This window comes from Acomys russatus, chromosome X (genome assembly GCF_903995435.1).
Source record: "Acomys russatus chromosome X, mAcoRus1.1, whole genome shotgun sequence".
NCBI classification, from domain to species: domain Eukaryota; kingdom Metazoa; phylum Chordata; class Mammalia; order Rodentia; family Muridae; genus Acomys; species Acomys russatus.
Window position 1 is genome coordinate 76699746 of NC_067169.1, and position 21139 is coordinate 76720884.

A 21139-nucleotide genomic window follows, 5' to 3' on the forward strand; every position below is an offset into this window, starting at 1 on the left:
CAACCAAAATATATTCAAACTGGAATACTGCATCTCTTTGATCAATCAAGAAAGAACAGACTTTTGTATAAAGTTAAACTTGGAGCAAGGAATCACCCCTTTGGAAATTCTGCAATAATCTAAAACTCAAGGTACCATGATGTCACTTGTTTTTATATACCTATCATACCTACCAGATAGATTTCTTTTTTTTTTTCAATTATGTGTGATGTGTATGTGTGTGTATGCTGTGAAAGTGCAGTTGTGTGCATATGTGTCACAGCATGTGTGTGGACTCAGAGGACAACCTTAGGTCCAGTCCTTGCCTTTTACCTTGTTTGAGGCAGGGACACTTTTTGCTCACCACTTTGTAAGCAAGGCTAGCTGACCAGCAAGCTTGTGAGGGTTCTCTTGTCTCCAATTCCTATTTCCCCATAAAAGTGTAAGGGTTACAGATAAGTGTACTATTGTGTCAGGCTTTGTGTGAGTTCTTGGGACCCAAACTCAGCTTCTCATGTTTCTACATTAAGTACTTTACCCTTGGTGCCACCTCCTCAGCCCTCAGAAACTCTCAATACTGGGGACTTTCTGGTATTCCTAGTCTTCATATGTCTTCACTTGCCTTTTCTCACTGACAAGGACAAATATTTTTGATGCATTGCATTTTAAAGGGTTTTTTTTTTTCATTTTATTTCCAGTATATGAGTATTTTGCCTGAATGTATGTGCAGCAGGTACATGCAAAGACCTCAAAGGCCAGGAGATAGCATTAGATACCCTTGGGCTGGAGATATTAGCCAGTTGTGAGCTGCCATGTGGGTACTGGGACTTGAACCCAGATTCTCTGGACAAGAACGTATTACATTTAGTAATTACGCAATAAATATCTGGAGAATGACGATGTGGAAAGAACAGCATGGGACATAGCAACCTTATTTCCCATGAGTCCTTCTCAGAGAAAGCCTAGTCCTCCGTGGACTTCTCTGGCCTTAGGTAAAAATACATAGGTTTAAAGTACAGCTCTGTCTCCCCTCTAGCCACTTGGCATTTTAAAAACCACTCTTCCAAACCAACCTTCAGTTAAATAAAAGTCAAAACAAATATTACAGACTCTTTTGAAATAATCAGCAGGGAAATTAACATCCCCCAAATCATGACATGTAGCAAATATGCTACTCAGAAGAGTTGCAGCATAAAAAAAAATCACTTACATACATGCAAATATATCTTGACTTGTTACATGAATTATTTTTGACTGACAATACATGAACTAAAAGACCAATTCAAAAATACAATAAATGAGGCTGGAGAGATTGCTCAATGGTTATGACCACTGGCTGTTCTTTCAAAGGGTCCAGAGTCAATTCCCACTACCCACATGGTACCTCAAACCCATCTATTAACTACAGTTGAAAGGGATTCAATGTGCTGTCATGGCCTCTGTGAGTACCAGGTACAAAAGCAGGGCACAGACATATATGCAAGCAAAACATTGTACACGTTAAAAGAAAAAAGGCCCCAAGGAAAACTTGTTCCACTTAGGTAAATGGTCAGAAACTGGGCGCTCTAGGAGTTCAGAGAAACAATTTGATAATAGATTAAACATTACAGGAAAATCTGTCCCTTCTCTGCAGTGTCATTTGTGCCAGATAGGTATGTCTAGCTCCATTAGACAGAGATCAGACAGGATGAGTGTACCTTCGACCGCCTACACAGAGATGGTATCTGCTTGATCAAAGAAAGTAAACCGTAGAGCAAGAATCAGGAGATGGTACTTTTTCCTGGGTTGTTTCAGTGGGACCAGTCAACAAGAGGAAGAATAAGCTAAGTATCCATTTCTTATTTTCCTACTTATTACTTAAAGGGTGCCTAGCAAAAAGCTAAACTTACACACACACACCACAACACACACACACACACACACACACACACACACACACACACACACACACACACACGAGGGGGCAACACTGCTTTTTGCAACAGAGAGCAGGACTTCTGTTTTTCCCTTTATTTATTATTTAATCACCTTACAGCATGATCCTAGGCTCCTCCCTCCTCTCCTTCCAGTCTCAGCCTCATGCCTCCTCCCCCATTTCTCCTCTTTTTTCTCAGAGAAGGGGGCCCCAAGGGGTGCCAACCCACCCTGGCACCTCAAGTTGCAGTAGGACTAAGTGTATCCTCTTCCACTGGGGCCTGACAAAGCAGCCCAGGTAGGGGAAAGAAACCCAGAAGCAGGCAACAGAGTAAGAAACAGCCCCTGTTCCCATTGTTAGGGGATCCAAATAAAAACCAAGCTGCACATTTGCTACATATGAGTAGGGGGTCTAGGTCCAGTCCACGCTTGAGACCGGGACTTCTAACCTGTCCAGCAACAGAAGAATGGAAGCTTGGTTTTTGTTGTTGTTGTTGTATTTTTTATTGTTTTGTTTTGTTTTTTGGATTTTGTTGTTGTTGCTGTCTGTTTTTCAAGATAGGGTTTCTCTGTATACCCCTGGCTGTCCTGGAACTCACTCTGTAAACTAGGCTGGCCCTGAACTCAGAGATTCCCCTGCCTCTGCCTCCTGATTGCTGGTATTAAAATCATGGGCCACCACTGCCAGGCTAATAGCCATAATTTTTGTAGGACAGTATCAATAAGAAGTAGGGGAGGGACACTTTCATGTTCTTTGTTGAAATAAGAAAGGATAAAAGAGAAACTCATTGTTGCAAGAGTCATCAGGCTGTAATCGGGAATTCTTTATCTACCCTAACAGACCTGTCCTGCACATCTAAACATCTGGAGGGAAAATCCAAGTATGGTGGTACAAACACTTTATCTCAGTATCTAGCAGGCAAAACAGGTCAATCTTTGAGTTCAAAGGAAGCCTAGTCTACAGGGTGAGTTTCAGGCTAGCCAAGACTATAGAATGAAATCCTGTCTCAGAAGAGGAGGGAGAGAAAGATGGTGAAAAGACAGAGGAGGAGGAATAGGAGGAGGAGGAAATAAAATTCAGAATCTCATGACAATACCTCCAACATTTAAAATGCAGCTGAAAATTAAAGCATGGTGGCACATGCCCTTAGTTCCAGCACTCAGGGAGGCAGATGCTGGCTGATTGCTGTGAGTTCAAGGCCAGCCTGATCTACAAAGTGAATCCAGGACAACCAAGGCTACACAGAGAAACCCTGTCTTGAACAAAACGAAAGAAAGGAAGAAAGAAAGAAAGAAAGAAAGAAAGAAAGAAAGAAAGAAAGAAAAGAAAAAAAGGAAGGAAGTGGGAGAAAACAAAAATCTCAGCAAAGAAATGGAATGTCTTAAAAGAGCCAAATAGAAATTTTACAATTAAAAATATGACAAGATGTAAAACTCACTAAAATGTCTGTAGACAAATAAATTGCTGAACCTGCAACAAATTAATAGAAATTGCCAAATGTGAACAAGAAACACGAAGACTAAAAAAAAAAAAACAACTACCAAAACCCAACAACAACAAAACCCTGTCTTGTAGAACAACAAATACAAAAGGGACTAGGGTAACAGCTCAGTTAACAACGTACTTGTGCAAAAGACGACTTGATTTCAATCCCAGGGCACATGTAAGGCAGGTGTGATGGTGGTGGTCCTACAATCCCAAGGCTAAGGAGTCAGAGACTGGAGGCTCCTCAGGGCTGGCTAAATAGCCTAGACTCGTCAATGAGTTCGAGGCATAGTGAAAGACCTGAAGAAATAAGGTGGATAGCTTCTAAGGAACACCACCTGACACTGACCTCTAGCTTACACACACACACACACACACACACACACACACACACACACACACACACACACACACACACACACACACACGGAAAAGGGGAAAGAGACTGTGGAGTTAAAGAGCATTTAAAAGTAAATAGCCAAAGTATCATGTAAAAATTGATACAAGCAGCCTGTGATAGTATACTTATATGTAATGTAATGATTAGAACACTAAAACATCTCTCCAAAGATTAGAAAGATGACTTAACTGTGTGCTGCTCTTCCAGGTGACCCAAGTTCCATTCATTGTTTTTCTTTTCTTTTTTTTTTTCATTTATTCTTCTCTCGTGCAATATATCCTGACTGCAGCTTTATTTTCCTCCTCTCCTCACAGCCTGCCCCTTCTCTCCTAGATCCACTCTTCTGTGTCCCTTCAGAAAAGAGCAGGTCTCCCAGGTAATCAACCAAACACTGTATATGGACAAGGCAACCCAACAGGAAAGACAAGGGTCTCAAAAGCAGGTAAAAGAGTCAGAGACAGCCGGGCGTGGTGGCGCATGCCTTTAATCCCAGCACTTGGGAGGCAGAGGCAGGTGGATCACTGTGAGTTCGAGGCCAGCCTGGTCTACAAAGTGAGTCCAGAATAGCCAGGGCTGCATAGAGAAACCCTGTCTCAAAAAAAAAAAAAAAAAAAAAAAAAAAAAAAAAAAAAGAGTCAGAGACAACCCTCACTCCCATTTCTAGGAGTCCCACAAAAACACCAGGCCAACAAAAAATAATATGTATGCAGAGGACCTAGCATGGACTCCATGCAGGCTCTATGGTTACCATATGTCTCTATGAGCCCCCCATAAGCTCTGCTTAGTTGATTCTATGGGCTGTATTCTCCTGGTGCCCTAGACCCATCTGGCTTCCACAATTTCTCCTCCCCTCTTCCAGTTTCTTCTTCTTTTAAGTCACATTTTTGAGGAGTGTAGGAGGACAAAAGCATGCCACAGTTGGATCTCCCCATCGACCATTTGGGTTCTGGGGCTTGAACTCAGATCCTCAGACTTGGAAGACAGCACCTTTACCCACTGAGCCATCTTGCAGGCTTCTTTATCTTTGGTGTTCTTTCTTTTTTGTCTTCCCCTGTCCCTTCCTTTATTTCATGGTTAGTTTTAACTTTATAATTTATTCCATATTACCACTTTATATTCATCTGATGGGGTATTCAGAATAGATATAGAATTTTAAAATATTAAAAACAAAAATAATGAACAATAGGCAAATGAAATAGACAGTTCTCAAAAGAAGAACAAATGGCCAATAAATATATAAAAATGTTCAACAATATTTTGAGACATGTTTCCACTATACAATTCTCATCCTGGCTGGCTTAGAACTCAGTATATAGACCTGGTTGGCCTTAAACTCATAGAGATTTACTTTTCTCTGCCTCCCAACTACTGGGATTAAAGGCATGCAACACCATGTCCAGTCCTATTCAACATTTTCCGATATCAAGGAAATGTATGCTATGATTGGGACAAACAGAAATGTTCATTTGCATGGGCTACCATGATTAATATGATAAAGGCCTTCATTTACATAAGGGACTATGACTGATACAAGTATGAAACTGTCTCATGATTGGTACAATAATTTTTATCTACAGCAGGGACTATTGTGATGGATATAAATGCAATATCCCATTTTCATAAAGGACTCTGTCATGATTGGACAAATATAGATATTAATTTGGATGACTTACTATCATTACTGCAACTGTGTTTCCTCATTTGAAGAAGGAACTATGCTATGATCTGTGAAAATAAAAGCCTTTATTTCTATCAGGAATTGCTTTGATTAGTGAAATTGGCATCTCTCATTTGTTTGAGGGACCATTTTATGACTGATACAAGCACTTACCTTCATTTGAAGGAGGAGCTGCTGTTATTGGGTCAAGTATGGTCCTTCATGTCTACTGTGCTCAGGACAGAACCTTCGCTACAGCCACATCCATTTCTGATTACATAAGCAAGCTGTTTGGCACGCTTTATGGCCTACCTGAGAGACACCCTCTTATGCTGTGTTGCAGCATTAATACCAAATTAAAGACTTCTCACAAATATTTTTTCTTATCTCCCTTTGACTTTCATCATTAATATACTGAACTGAGCTTGTAACACACACAAAAAATAAGAAGACAGCAACAGCAGTGAAGGTGGCAAAAGCCACTACCCTCCTAGCAGCAGCAAACACAGGAGCAGTAGAAACTATATGGGAGATGAAGAGCTGAAGTGTGTGGCTAGAGTATAATTAATGTGGAACAGAAGCAGCAGAGAAAATAAAAGCTATGGAGAGATATAAATCTCGAAGCTGTCAGTGGCTTAGGCACCCTGACACTATGGGTCTAAGAGCTGTAACACTTATCACTGTAAGGCTGAAGATCCCAGCACCTGAAGCCTGTATAAAATATGTACCCTAACAGTACCAGCTGTTACTGCTGCTTGCTACTCTGTGATGCATCTAACAGCTGCTAGAATCAAATGATCACAATAGCTATCAGGACCACTAGTATCAAGAGCCCAGAGCAATAACCATTGGTATCAATTTTCTGTTGCTGTGATAAATACTGTGACTAAAAGCAACTTAAAGAGGAAAAGGTTTATTTTAGCTAATGGTCTAGAGGGCTAGAGTACATAGTAGCAGGAAATGCATGGCATGACAACAGGAGAAGCAAGCACTGAGATCACACACACACACACACACACACACACACACACACACACACACACACACACACACACACACACACACACACGCGCGTGTACACAGCAGAGAAAGAGAGCAGTAGTGAGCTGAGGTTATAAGCCTTCAAAGCCTGACTCTAGTAACTACTTCCCCCAGGAAGACTCCACCTGCTAAAGGTTCCATAACCTCCCAAACAGTGCCACCAACTGTTCAAAATATGCGAGCAACAGAGGGAGGGGGCATTTCTTTAAACTATTTTAAACCAATTCTTTGAGACTCTAACACAATCTATTTTGATCATAAGATTCTTCTTGCAATAAACAAACCAACCTCTTCCACTCCACACTGGGATTTTGCCTGACTTAAGAGTTCACAGGTCTGCACATGCTGTCAACATCACTGTAAGTTTATACATGCAACTTCTCTGTTGTGTTTGGAAAAGGTTGTTTCCCTGTAGTCAATCACTACCTCTGGCTCTTAGAATTGTTCCACCCCCTCTTCCATGAATTTCCCTGGGTCTTGGAGGGAGGAGTGTGTTATAGATGGCCCATTTAGAATGGAACATTACAGTCACTTGTTCTCTGCAGGATGAGTAGTTTGTGGGTCTCTGTGTTAACAACTGTCTCCTAAGAAGAATCTTCTTTGATGAGGGTTATTAGGAGTATTTTAATACTATGCCCTTTTAACAGAACAATGGTAGTTGGTTGTACCCCTGGAACCTATGACCTATCTAGAAACAGGTTCTTGACTTTGATAATGATGCCAGGTATAGGTTCCATCTCATCGAGTGAGCCTGAAATCCAGTAAGAGATTTATTGAATAGTCGCATATCATTTGTACCATTATTGTACCAGTAGACATATCTTACTAGGACAGTCATCATTGTTCATAGGACTTACAGCTATGTATGACTGATGACTACTTTTTTCCTTGAGTAGGATACACAGCACCTCCCAGCATTATGAAAGTTATCTAGTAGGGACGAAGCTTCCAGGTCAGCTTGATTTCTCCATATTTTATCACTCAAAGATGTGGTGCCTTTACCAATGGTCTTTAAAACTATATATTAAAGGTTTCATGTGTTTTGCTTGCATATACTGGTCAGGTGCTGATGGAGCCAGAAGAAGGTGTTAGATCACCTGGACCTAGACTTGCAGATGGTTGTGAGCCAAGAAGTGAATACTTGGAACTGTACCTGGGTCCTCTACAAGAACAGCCAATTATCTTAACCACTAAGCCATAGCAATCTCTACTGCCATAGTAATAGTCTTACGATCACATTGTGGAGTGTAATCAAGAGCAGCAGCAATAGCCTGTAATGTGTGGAGCCCTATGGGACCCCACTGGCCAACAACTTAGAAGTAACCCATTACTAATGCTGGTGTTATTATTTGCTAGTATGTGGTATTGTAAGGGACACTTCTTAATCAAACCACCACAGCCTCAAACTTAAGTGACTATAACCATAGATATTTAGTTCTATAACATCAAGCAATAGACTTCTAGTTCTCAGGGTGGTAAAACACTATGACCAAAGCAACTCTGGGAGGAAAGAGTTGTGAACTTCCACATCCCTGTTCATCATTGAAGGAAGTCAGGACATAAACTCAAACAAGGCAGGAACTGATGCAGATGGAAGAGTGCTTCTTACTGGTTTGCTCCATACGGCTTGTTCAGCCTGCTTTTTTTTTTTAATAGAACCTAGGACCACTGGCCTAGGGTTGGCATCACCCACAATGGCCTGGTCCCTCCCCTTCATTCACTAAGAAAATGCCCTGCAGTCAGATCTTACGGAGGCATTTTTTCAATTGAGGTTCCTTCCTTTCAGATGACTCTAGTTTGTGTCACGTTGACACAAAACTAGCCCTCAAACTAAGGAAGACTAAGTATGAAAAAGTATGTACAGATGAAATACAGAGGCCCAGAGCATACGCAGCTCCTCTAGAACCTTGACTCTCACAGAGTCTGTGTAATCCCTAACCTAATACACAGACTCTGAAGCCAGACTGCCTAGGTTTGAATTTTGGCCTTAGAACTAGCTGGAGAGCCTCTGCCAATCTACTTAGGCTCTTTGTGAATCTCATCTCTTAACAGAAAAAAAAGGCAGTCTTTTCTTTGTCATCTTGCAATAAGGATTAAATGAGCTCATATAAAGTACTTAAATAAGCCCACGAAGTTCTATATGTACTTTTAAAAGGAAATAAAGTCTACAAGGAATAAAAGTTCATTTAATAATTATCTGTAATCACACAAGGAAAGGGATTGGTTGCTAAGGACTAGGAAGTGGTTACCATAGATATTCTAGAACCTTGACAGCCATTGTTAAAACATTGCCTGCCCTTTAAGTGGACATCTGGGCTGTGTTAATCTATCCAGAAGGCTAAAAAGCTCAACAAATCTTTCTGAAATTCAACACAGCTAACATTTTTTCAACCAGAAAACCATCTTGCTATCAGATAAATAATTAACCACCTCAAGGTAAGCCAAATACATAGATATCTTCACTTTACTGGCACTTATAGGCTTAACTTTAAGTGTTTCACTCGAGGCTGTCCAGTGGAGGCTGCGGACATAATAGTATCAATGATCCTCTGATCACTCAGGTCGCTCTCAAATACAACTGGTTAGCTTACTGACCCAATATACAGTCTTTAAAGCCAGACTGACTAGATTTTCATTGTGGTTATCCTACCTACCCCTTTTACCTCTTAAAGGAAGAACTTGTACGGTGCCAATTTGGACAAACAGAGACTAAGATCAAGCTAAGGAGCTCTGCGAATGATTAGGATATATGAATATAATCTAGATTTTTTTCTTAATTACAAAAAAGTTGAAGGAATACTAGTGGGTAGTGGGAAAGGCAAGGGGAAGAGTTGAAAGAACTATGGTGGGTAAGTATAATCAAAGTACATTATATACATATACTAAAGTATACTGATGCAATACATTATTTTGTACAATTAATATACACTAATACAATGTATTAAAAAAGAAATTGACATGAAAATATTACCAGCCTTGTCTCAAATGGAAATAGCCATCACAGACTCTGTCCTTTTAGGCTCTAGGCTTACGAGCAAGATTAAGTATGGTTGGCTTTTGATCATGGGCCAAATATATTGTTTCTCTTTTGTCTGATACAAGCCAGAGCCATTGTCCACTAGATCTCTAGGGAAGCCAATTTCCTAAAACAGTGAATTGTACTCAAATACAAGCTATGGGCTGTGAGTCTCTGTTTGAAAATAACAATGCTCCAAAACAGGGGATGACTGAATGACTGCAGAAAGTCATCCATTAATATGTGGTATACAAACTACTCAACAAACAGTGAGGCAAGGCCCATATACGTACAAAATGACATCTTTCCTTAACCCCACCAGGTCTTCCTGAAACTCTGGGCTCCAACAAAATAAACTATTAGAGGAACATAAGGAAAAATCATAATGAGAGTACATGTCATGCTTGCTAGAAAAGCTAAAAATAGTAAGACAGCAATAAGCTTTTTTGCACAGGTGGAGGAAATAGAACTCTCTAATATTTGCTGGTGTCAGTGTAAAATGTTATGGCCACCTTGCAAAACAGTACACTAGTTCTTTGAATACTTCAACACAGATGCAGCATATGACATAGAAATTACTCCCAGGAATATCCCCCAAAGAAATGAACACATAGCCACACACTTATACACACAGGATTATAGTAGCATTATCTCTAAGACAATAAGTAGAAACAATCCACATGTCCATCACCTGATAAGTAAATTACTAAAATGCAATATATCTACTATGCTAGGGGTCATAAAAAGGAATGAAACCAGGGGTGGTGGCATATGCCTTTAATCCCAGCATTCAAATGGCAGAGACTCTGTGTGTTTGAGGCTATCCTGGTCTATGTAGCAAGTGCCAAGCCAGCCAGAACTACCAAGTAAGAACCTATCTCAAAAAAAAAGTATTCATACATGGATCTCGAAGTAGCTGCCTAAACTGTCTTTACTTAGGCTATCATTTCCAAGTCAAAAAGCACATTAAACTTTTTTGAGAAGCATACGTAATTTTTGGCAGTGGGGCACTTGGATTGGAGTTTAAAATCTATTAGTCTACTCTAGGTGATGTGTGAGGTCTCTTACAGCTTTTAGGAACTGGATGGAGTCTATGAAAAATTGGTCAACAACACCTGCACCTTTGAGTCTGAGACAGTAACAGCACCAAGCCCAATAAAGAAGTGTTACTTAAAACAGGTCACCCAATAGTTCTTTAAACTACACTGGTGCATCATCCCACCTTTCTCCAAGACCAAATGAAGATATTCCTAGTAGTAACCAACTCTAGCTAAGCAGATAGGGTGCATCTGATTGTGTCTGTGTGGTAGGTTGCTTTAGCAACAAGTCACCCTATTTTGTAGGAAGCTATATACTACCACAAAACTGTCACTGGAGCTCAGAATAGCCAGACTATGGCATTTGCAAATTAGGTTGGGTTGAATGATGCAATGGAATTCTAACACTTTACAGACTTTCTATTTATCACTATCTGTATAATGACAAACTGACTTAATTCACAATTGGTGTGATTTGTCATCTGTTTTTATCCTTTAGTATTTAAGAACCAAGTTGAATCATGTTCCGACTTTTAACTGCCTGCTGGTCTCGTCAAAAGACCACAGAACAAAGGTAACTTTATAACTACCTTTCTACATCCAATCGGGAATCACTTGCCAAGTATTGTCCTCAGGTTTCACAAGGAACAAAAGATCATGACACATTTGGGAAGTAATTAAACAGCAAGTACAAGATTGGGAACAAAGTTGAGAGGAAGGCAGTCTGTATATGGATCAGGGAGGGAAAAGCATCCTTGGAGGATTTGGAAGGAGTTGTTATACCATTCCTGCAACCGTGGAGGGGCTTTTTATGATACGTGAGTTGAGACTATTGCAAGCAAAGCTTCAAACACTAAAAAGAGAATAGAATTCTTTAGTATGAAAATGAATGGCTTTGTGGCTTTGACACATTTTTTTCTTTTCCTCTTCCAGGAATGTGACTATCATTGTCGTTGGCTTGGACAACTCTGGCAAAAGTCATCTTGTGGCAGCCTTTCAAAGATGTAAGAACTAAGATCATTAGTTTCTGTTGTGGGTCTGCCAGTATTCATTCTACCTTAGCCTGACTTCCTGGCCCTCGGTTTCTCCTTATAAAGATAAATATCTCAGTCTCCTCATTTGGTATTAACAAGTTGTTTATATAGTGTCTGTCACCTGCTCTCTTTGTAAAAAGTCCCAATTGAAAGTCCTCACATGAGGTCAGTATGAATGAGCTACAATATGTAAAGCATTGTAGTTGATTTTCAAGGATAGCATGTTTGAAATGCTGCGTAATTTGACAACTCAATTCATGTGTGATTTGGCCTAGATAAGAAACAAGTGTAGCATAATAAAGAAGTGCAATAACACAAAACTCTGTGACTACTGATATTGAAAGGTAGAGCTTGAGAAATGTTACAACTTCAAGTATAGTAACGCATCTCCATCTTAATACCTCGACATTTCCAGAAGCAGTAATATAGCATTGTAGGAATCTGCTATAGTAGTTGGGAAGCCCCAGATTAACATTTAACCAATCAGAGGTCAACACAGAGTCCAATTCATCATCACTGTTTATTGAATCAATATGAGTGTGATGACATGGTTGATTTTTATACAACCTGCCAACCTTACCAAGGTTGCCCTGACACCTGTGCCCATTGTCTCCTACTTGAAGACTACTTTTTCAGTTTCCTTGAAACAATAGTGGCCTTTTGGCCAATCTGCTTGTTTCTACTTGTTCCTCTAGTTATCAAAGAGATGCAAAAAGATCTGACCATGACATTCCACTGCTCAGTAGTGCTCCATACCTCCCCGTTGTTTTTTGAAGCAAAATGTACCCACCTTAGCATCACACAGGGCCCTCTTTGGGCCTGTGACTCCTCTTCCAGCTTCGTTTCCCAAGTTCCTCACATATAGTAGTCTAATACAACAATAGCAAATGCTTTGCATTTCCTCTTCCACACTATTGTACTTTACACGGCTGCATTTCCTGCATTTTAGTCCCTCTGTCATCTACTTAACCAAGCCCTTCAATTCACAGCCTGGCCGCAGGAAAGCCCTCTTTTACTCCTGGCACCACATTCTTTGCTCACCCCCTCTAGCATGCACTTATCCTAAGACCCTTGCACAGTTACAAATCCAAACTGGAAACTCCACGAGAAGAATAAATGGATCTTTTTCCTCTCTGAGTCTGTGCTGCCAGTATCTTCAATAATTACTCATGAAATGAAAGTTCTCCAATAGTCTCCTGAGACTACATATTGCCTTTTCAGAACTTCACCCTCAGGCCCCAATAGCACCTCCAAGTGAAGTTGAGCTAATACTTCAGCCTAGTGTGCCCTCTTAGATGCAGCACACTTGACTCCTCGCATCCCCCAGTTCTGATAAGCAGAAATGATCAAAGGTAAGGTAAACAGTGACAAGGAAGTCAAAGAACTGGGCAGGCCAAGTCACAAGATTACTGACAAGAATGATAGTTTGGTAGAGCTCCACCTGCCACAGCACTGGATTCCCAATTAGGTGTGGGTGGGGCCTGGGAACTCACGCTGTGAGAACTCCCCAGGTGTTTCTGATGGCCAGCCAAGTGTGGGAAGCTCTCATTCTGAATTTAACAACAAGCTATTCCCTCAAGACTGGTTGTCTGTTTTCCGTTCTGAGTCCTGGAACACAGTAGATGTAGTTTGCCTTGCGTAACTTGCCTTGTGCTCAGTGAATAACTTGGGGCTGGCTCATACATGCATTGCCTTATGGCAGTGACTTCATTCACAGAGACATCCTAATGGGCACTGATGTCACGTTATGAAGAATGTCTTGGGCCACCTCTGTTCATTCAGGTCCACTTAGAGTCAACCTAGTAGATTACTCTGTACCCAAAACTGAACAGGTCATTTCTCCTGTTCCTGTGTTCGTTTGTTTTGAGATGAATGCCATAAACAGATAACTGTCTAGGAAAGAAATTCCAGTCTACAGATAGTAAGTTGTACGGATATTTAAAGACACCAGCTACTAAATAGCTTGGCATACAAGCCATCATTATTAATGACACCATCCACTGCAATTGTTTTGCATGGCATGATCACATGGGGCAAGAAATCCAAACATGAGCACAGACAGCTGCACTAAACACATTAATCTGTGACTCTCAAATCTGACTATATATTCCAATCACCTAGATACTTAAAAATATTTATTTTCATGTATGTGTGTTTTGTCTGTATGTATATATGTGTTCCATGTACATGGCATGTAGTGCCTACAGGCCAGAAGAGGGAATTTGGATCCCTTGGAACTAAAATTACAGACAGGTTTGAGTCACCATGAGGATGCAGGAACCCAAGTCCATCTAGAGAAGTAGTAAGTGCTCTGAACCACTGAGCCTTTCTCCAGGCTCAACCTGAGTGCTTTCGAAAGAACATAAACACTTGAGGACCACCCCTGTGTAATTCAAATCTCAGAGAATGAAGACTAGCCCCAAAGATTTTTAGAAGTCAGGAAGGTAAATTTGGAGAACAATGAGGCAGTGATCAGAGTCACCTGGGAAGCCTTCTGACCTCTTAAGGCCAGCATCAAGAAGCTCACATATTTCAGGCTGGTAAGGAAGGGCCCATGCTCCTCCTCACTCCCAACAGATGATGGTGAGACACAGCACACCTAAGTGTCATAGTTCTCAGGAGCAGTGACTCGCAATTGTAAAGTGCAGAAGAATCACATCAGGACCATGCTTCACCATAGCCAATTTTTTTCCAAATGGTAGAGATGCTTCCATCCCAAGCTTAGAGAGCCTGAGTTTTTAAGCCACTTGATAGCGGTTAATAAACACGTCCAGGTAACTGTGAAGCACACTACCTCCAAACCACCTTCTTCATGACACATTCAGCCAGGGATATAGAGATGAATGAGAGTTGGAATGTTCCTTCAGGGTGTTTACAAATGAAGAGGAAATAAGATAAATGCAAACTGGCAAGGAACTACTCCATGTGGCATCTAGTGTCATCAGCAACAGACTGCACTATTGAAGAAATTAGTTTTTAGTAAGAAGAAAAAAACAAGAAAATGTGTTATGTTCTTACAGGAAAAAAAAATAAAATTTTCTGAGATGCAAAAAAACAAGATTTCTAAAATAGCTTTTAGAATTTAACCTATTCGCCTTTTTACTCTAATTGTTAACTTTTTGAGGTTATAATGCAGTTACATCATTTTCCCCTCATTTTCCTCCCTCCAAACCCTTCCATACAACCCTCTTTGCTCTCTTTCAAATTCACAGCCTCCTTTATAATTAATTGTTATTTTATACACATATCTGTGTATATATTCCTAAATACGTATGTACGACCTGCTCAGTCTGTGTAATGTTACTTATATGTATAACTCAAGTAGCCTAATTTAAATAGCAAATATCGTATCAATGTTATGACTTAAATGTATGTGCTCTCTGAAAACTATAGTTAAAAAGATCATTGACAAACATGAAAAATGTTATAAAGCCACATTAAAGTATGGTGCCCATGTTATACACTATTACAGATTTATGTCTCTATTCATAAGTATATATAAACAAGAATTCCAAAAATCTGAAAGCATATTAGGAATTTAGCCTAAAGATTTACTTTGGCAATCCTATGGGAAATATCACAGATATATCTAAGACTACAAATAAATAACTGATTCTATTCCACTATACCAATAGTGTCAAGAATCTATGAAATTATTAATTACTAATGTAAGCAGAAACTTAGACCATAACCATCAGTTCAAGAAACTGGAAAACACATGAAAATTATCGTTGTAAAATACATTTCTAGTAGGAGCTGAATTGAGTATCTAATTCCTTACAGGATATTATATTCTGGGCAAAGCTTTTACATGGGAAACATGCCCACATATGGCACGGTTTCTAGAAGAGACACTTCATGTCCTCATTCACAATGATAGACACTGTAAGCAGGGGGCAAGCACAAATATAGGTCAGTGACTACTTCAACAATGTGCTGAGAGAAAGCAGTGAGAGGTGGGCAGGCAGGGCAGAGAAGACTTCCTGAAGAATGCGGTGGTTGGGCCTTGAAGAAACTGCAAAAGAGAAAAGACTAACACTTAGCCATCAAACATTTATTGAGTACCTGTGTGCCAGCATCTGTGCTCAGCTTCATGAATATAATGGGTAAAATTAATATTTCACCTTCCTGTTGCTGTTTATAACTCAGTTAAGTAAACAATACAATTTATGACTCTAATATGTTATAGTAATAGTAAACATGGGGTGGATAACACTTTTTACAGGCTAAGGATGGTTATGAGGAAAGTTTTTCTTCAATAAACAAGACCTAAATTGATGTTTTATAAAAAAAAAAAAAACAAAAAAACAAAAAAAAAAACAAAAAACAGGCATGAATCAAGCACAGAATGGTGGAGAGGATATCAGTTTGTGAAGGCTCAGGGAAAGATAGACTATGATATGTATGTAGGCTGTGGTAACTTGGATAGAAACATTGTCCACTCACTGAAGTCATAAAACTAGAAAAGGCAGCAGAAGAAAAAGAGTGATTTAGAAAGATGCATTTGCTGGGCAGTGGTGGGGCATGCCTTTAACTCCAGCACTCTGGAGGCAGAAGCAGGTGGATCTCTGTGAGTTCCAGACCAGCCTGGTCTACATAGTAAGTTTCAGGATAGCTAAGGCTACACAGAAAAACTGTGTTCCGGAAAACAGAATAAACAAAAATATCAAATAACTAGAAAGATGTGTCCATGACAATGAGGGTTTCTGAGAGCAGGCACTGAGAAGGATGAGCAAATTTATCTAACTACATTTTGTCACACTGTGGTCATCTCTCCCCTCCTTCTGTTTGTAGTAATCCCTAGCAAGACACACAACAATATGAAACCAACACAGACTACACTTCTACTCGATGATTATCAAATATCTGTCTATGACCTGACTGGAGACCTAAAGGGCCAAGAAAAATGGCCAAGCTACTATGCTGAGGCACACGGGCTTGTTTTTGTCGTGGATTCTAGCGACGTAGCACGCATACAGGAAGTGAAGATCGTCTTAACGCGTATAATGTTTGATAAACGGATGTCAGGGAAGCCCATCTTAATGTAAGTTTCTGCCTTAGTGTCCTGCTTTCCCTTGACCAATTTGTGCCTTGGGAAAGGTATAAAGATGAAGGGCTTCTTTTGTCACAAGGAGCGAGACCTCTTTAGGTTCAATGCAGTAGAAAGGCCCAATTCACTGGTGACTGTTTTCCAGAGCCACTTTCTACCACACATGGTCACATGGGACATACTACTTAACTGTATAAATGAATTCTGAATCTTCAGAAAAGAGAAATAATATCTGGACCTCCCATGCCCAACCCAGGATTCTTCCTGTAGACTCTTTAACTCAATTTGTTCTTTTCTGTTGGAGTCTCTGTCCCTGAAACTTGATGGCAGAGAACATATCCTATTTTATGCAATCAGTTTCAATGCCTTCCTCCCTCAGTTCATTGCCCAAGACGATGTAACTGGCACTCGTTTCAGGGGATCAGGGTGGGGATAATTCTAGTAGCCTGTCACACTTCATCCCTTCCAACTCCCCCTTTTTGGCATTCTCACTCCTTATTTGCAACTCTAACTGGAGTATGAGCAGAGTTTCAGAAATGTAAAACCTCCACATCTGTTCATACTCCAATTAGTGATTGTAATTAGTATGAGATGTGGTATAGAGGACATGGGGGAATAAGCTCTGGGGATTATCTTGTATCCAAATAATTTGCACCATTTTTTTTCCTTCCATTAAAAGTTGGCTAGGAAACTGACTAGCTCATCTCAGTGGGTAAACCCCACTAATGGAGCTGTAGCAGTTATACTACAGTTAGCGTTCCCCTACTCCTTATTTTTGTTTGCTTGCGTATTGTTTACTATTTTTTTTGTTTGGTTGGTTTGGTTTTGGTTTTGTTTTTGAGATGGTCTCACTTATGTAGACTATGTTGGTCTGTAACTCACAGACATGCACTTGCCTCCCAAATGCTGGCACTTCCCTTTGACTTGACATTGGTTTCACTCTTCTTGTCTTAATGCCCTGTTCTAGCCTGGCAAACAAACAAGACAAGAAGAATGCCCTCTTGCCTTGTGACATCATTGAATATTTGCTTCTGGAAAGGCTAGTGAGTGAGACTAAGTCTGTGTGCCGAGTGGTAAGTGATAGCATTTCATGTCTCTTCCTCTAGGTCTTGGTGAATATAACCAGGGCCCTGTTTGCCATCAGCTCCCATATGTCATCTTGGAGTCAAAGTTCTCTCCCTGACAGGCAACATCTGCAGGGATTATTTCTAACTTGACAGTGATAACAAATATTACACTCTGCCTTCAAAGCAGTTCTGTAAGATTTTAATATCCCGTTTTATAGGCGAGAAAGCTCAGTGAGCATAGGGTCTCAGTGACTTGCTTGAGGTCACACAATGAAGGCACTGTAGCCAATTTATTAAAGGGACTCAGCTTTTACGCTCCTCATCCACTCTCTCAGATGTGGATGTTGAATGTCTCCTTGAAAGCTGAGAACTTACTTAAGCACAGCACACCTCCCTCTGCTATTTAAGTGACAGTTATCAGGCCTTTAGGCCCCAAAGGTCCAGGAATCCAAGCCTGAGGCTTTCTTTTCTATTTTTGCAGGAGCCATGTTCAACTATGAAAAACCTTTCAAAGAGACACCAGCAGCCAATAATTGCAGGGTTGCGCTGGTTATTAGCTGCCATTGAGGACCAATACAATGACCTTCATACTCAACAAACATCCAATATGAACATCTCAACCTCCAAGAACATCAGAGGCTGTGGAGAAAGATGTTCATCAGACAGGTACTGAGCTGCCTCTCTAAGATTTACTGATAAGAATATAAGTGGGAGGCAATCTTCAACATGAATTCTGAGAGGTGCTTGAATTCTGGGCAGCAACTCCTTTAGATTCTGATAGCATAACAGGGGCTATGGCAATGCCCACCAGCATTGCTAGGTATACTGCCAGTCCAGTCCTGGCACAATGTCATCGCTCACCTTAGTGGGATGAATGGCATATAGGTTTAAAAAAAGGCAAAGCCAACCTCTCAGCATTAGGGTTTCTCGAAAATAGGGTTTCGGTTCTCTGGATTGCCATGTGGTAGACAGAGGGAACATGTGCCCCTTTAAGGAGCCTGCTGACAATAGTCCAAAGATGCATGTGTTCATCTCAGCAAATTCTCAGCCCCCAGTTCTCTGATCTGCCAAATCATGGAATGATAGAAAAGGACAGAAATTGTGAAAAAAAAAAATAAAAATAAAACGCGAAGTGACCAGGGTTTTGAGGAATAAAAGGCCTAAATGTCTTCTTGCTCTGTTGTCACTTCCCTTGATCAAAGGCGTGGGGAAAGGATAGGGCAGTGGCTGCACTGGGTAAAGAAGCTTGAAGACTGGGCATACAGCTCAGCGGCTAAAGCACTTGCCTCATACGGAAAGCCCTGAATTCAGTCCCCAGTACCAGTACAAGAAGAAAACTCTTGACAAATGTCTGTTTCTACTACAGATTTTTTTTTTCAAATGTTCTTAGTGTAGCTAACAGAGCGGGAGTGGTCAAAAGCCACAACAGACATCATTTTGAGAAAAGACAACGCCCAGAGGATAAGCAGCATGCTGAGCAAAGACACTTTGAGAAAAGACAGCATTTTGAATCAAGACAACACCTAATACAACGCTCACTGGATGCTAGGCCCCTAAAGCCAATCCTACAGGTAAATGGCTTTTTAAATGTTATTGCCCCTGGTCAATAATTGAGCTCTTGAAAACTCACTGACAATTTCCCCTCTTCTTCTTGGCATACAGAAAGATGGTTTTCGAATCAGGCCCAAAAAGAATATGTCAGTAACATTTGCTCTGGATGTAATCATGGAGGAAAGTGAATGTTCTCGGAAGACCGGAGCTCAAACTATCAAAAAGCCTTGCCGCAGCCAATGTTATGATACACAGACTTCAACTTCATCTATTGACAACAATCTTTTCAAAGGTAGTGGTGAATCTTTGGTTATAGAAAAAAGAGTTACATAGGCCTTCCTTCATATTTTCGACCATAGCATTCCTATTTTAAGACTTAAACTCATTCTTCCCACCATAGTCTGTTTTCGGAAGACATATGGGACAAGCTTGGACACCATCTTCTGACAGGCCAGAAAGGATGCCCTAGCATTAGCTAACACAAAGTCTTTGGATGGCTGTAGTGATAATGTAAAGGCTATGCTTGCCAGTGGTAGAAATACAAACTGGTATAACATTTAGGGAGGGTATGCTGCCTGTCTCTCCCTTCCTTTCCTTTTCTCAATATTGTTAAGAACTTTTAAATGGAGCTAGAGTGATTAAAAGTACTTGTTGCTCTTGCAGAAGACCCAGGTTCAGCTTCTGGCAATGACATGGTGGCTCACCATCACCAGTAACTCCAGCCCCAGGAGACCCCTTGCCCTCTTCTGACCTTCGCAAGCATGAATGTGGTACACAGATGTACATGCAGGCAAAAGACTCGCACACATTAAAATAAAATAAATCTAAAAACCCTTAAAACCATGGAAGCCCTTTAAACTACTAGTCTTGTTTCTTAGGTATCGACAAAGATAATTACAGAAGTACACAAAAAGTATACTAAAGAATATTCAAACTATAACCTCCAGTACAAGAGCTAAATGTTGGAATCAATGTAAATGTCCAATGACAGGGATGGCTAAATAAATCAGGATGCATCCACATTATGGAGGCATTAACATTGCTAATGATACGAAACTGGGGAGGTAACTCAGTGCTTAACATGCCTTCCATGCCAGCATGAAGACCTGAGTCTGGATACCCTGTATCCATATAAAAGCTGGGTTTACTGGTATACACTTGTCACCCTAGAACTGGAGGGTGCACGTAGAGAAAAGAGCATTGGACCTCATTAGGGTATCCAGCCCAGTCGATCAGTGAAACATGCCACAAAAACAAAAATTGTGAAGGGTCAACTCCTGGTCTCCTCATACTCATACACATAAACACAAACACATATACACTATACATACCAACAAAAAAATTAAATGCTAATGATGATCTTTCCGTTTCCTGTCCATTTCCTGACATGGACAGTCTTCCACCACGTGACATATTATATTGACTGTTAACTGTCAGCAGTCCTGTCACCTCAGGCTGAGTTGTTATGCCTACATTGAGGGACATGCACTTAGCCAAACCCATGAAGGAGAAAATGGGCACAGCTCTTGGGCTAAGGGGTGAGGACGAAAGCTGGGGAGAAAATAAAGTATGTCTTTTTCCATGTCAGCAACTACCACTAAACCTTTATCCAAAAGCAAAACTCATTTTCATTTCTACAACCTCAGCTCATAGGCCAAAAAAGAGACTAGATTCCTGGAACACCGAAGAAGAAATGTTTTTGAAAGATCCCTGTGGAGGAGCCTTCCGTTCCTGCGGTTAGTAGTCCTTAATTTGTCTACGAATGTGTGTGCTTAGGAAGGAGGGTTGAGTACCTCTTGGCTTCACTTGTAAAACTGGTTATTTTTTTTCTCTCTCTCTCTCTCTCTGATTAGACTACTAAAGGAAGAATGGAGGGACAGCAAAAGAATCATGCCCCCTACCACCTT

General features: G+C 40.5%; 2 protein-coding genes across 2 annotated transcripts in view; one reads left to right on the plus strand and one right to left on the minus strand.

Annotated features, from left to right (window-relative positions):
- The window catches only part of Xkrx (XK related X-linked), a 47607-nt gene that overhangs the window by 25415 nt on the left and 1053 nt on the right, over positions 1-21139 (minus strand). The gene's annotated exons all lie outside the window — the stretch shown is intronic.
- Arl13a (ADP ribosylation factor like GTPase 13A) lies at positions 11052-20973 on the plus strand. The gene is made up of 8 exons (XM_051141837.1): positions 11052-11104; positions 11464-11534; positions 16359-16608; positions 17582-17687; positions 18163-18347; positions 19072-19252; positions 19344-19524; positions 20879-20973. Exons 1-8 carry the CDS (start codon positions 11052-11054, stop codon positions 20971-20973), a joined length of 1122 nt encoding a protein of 373 aa, XP_050997794.1.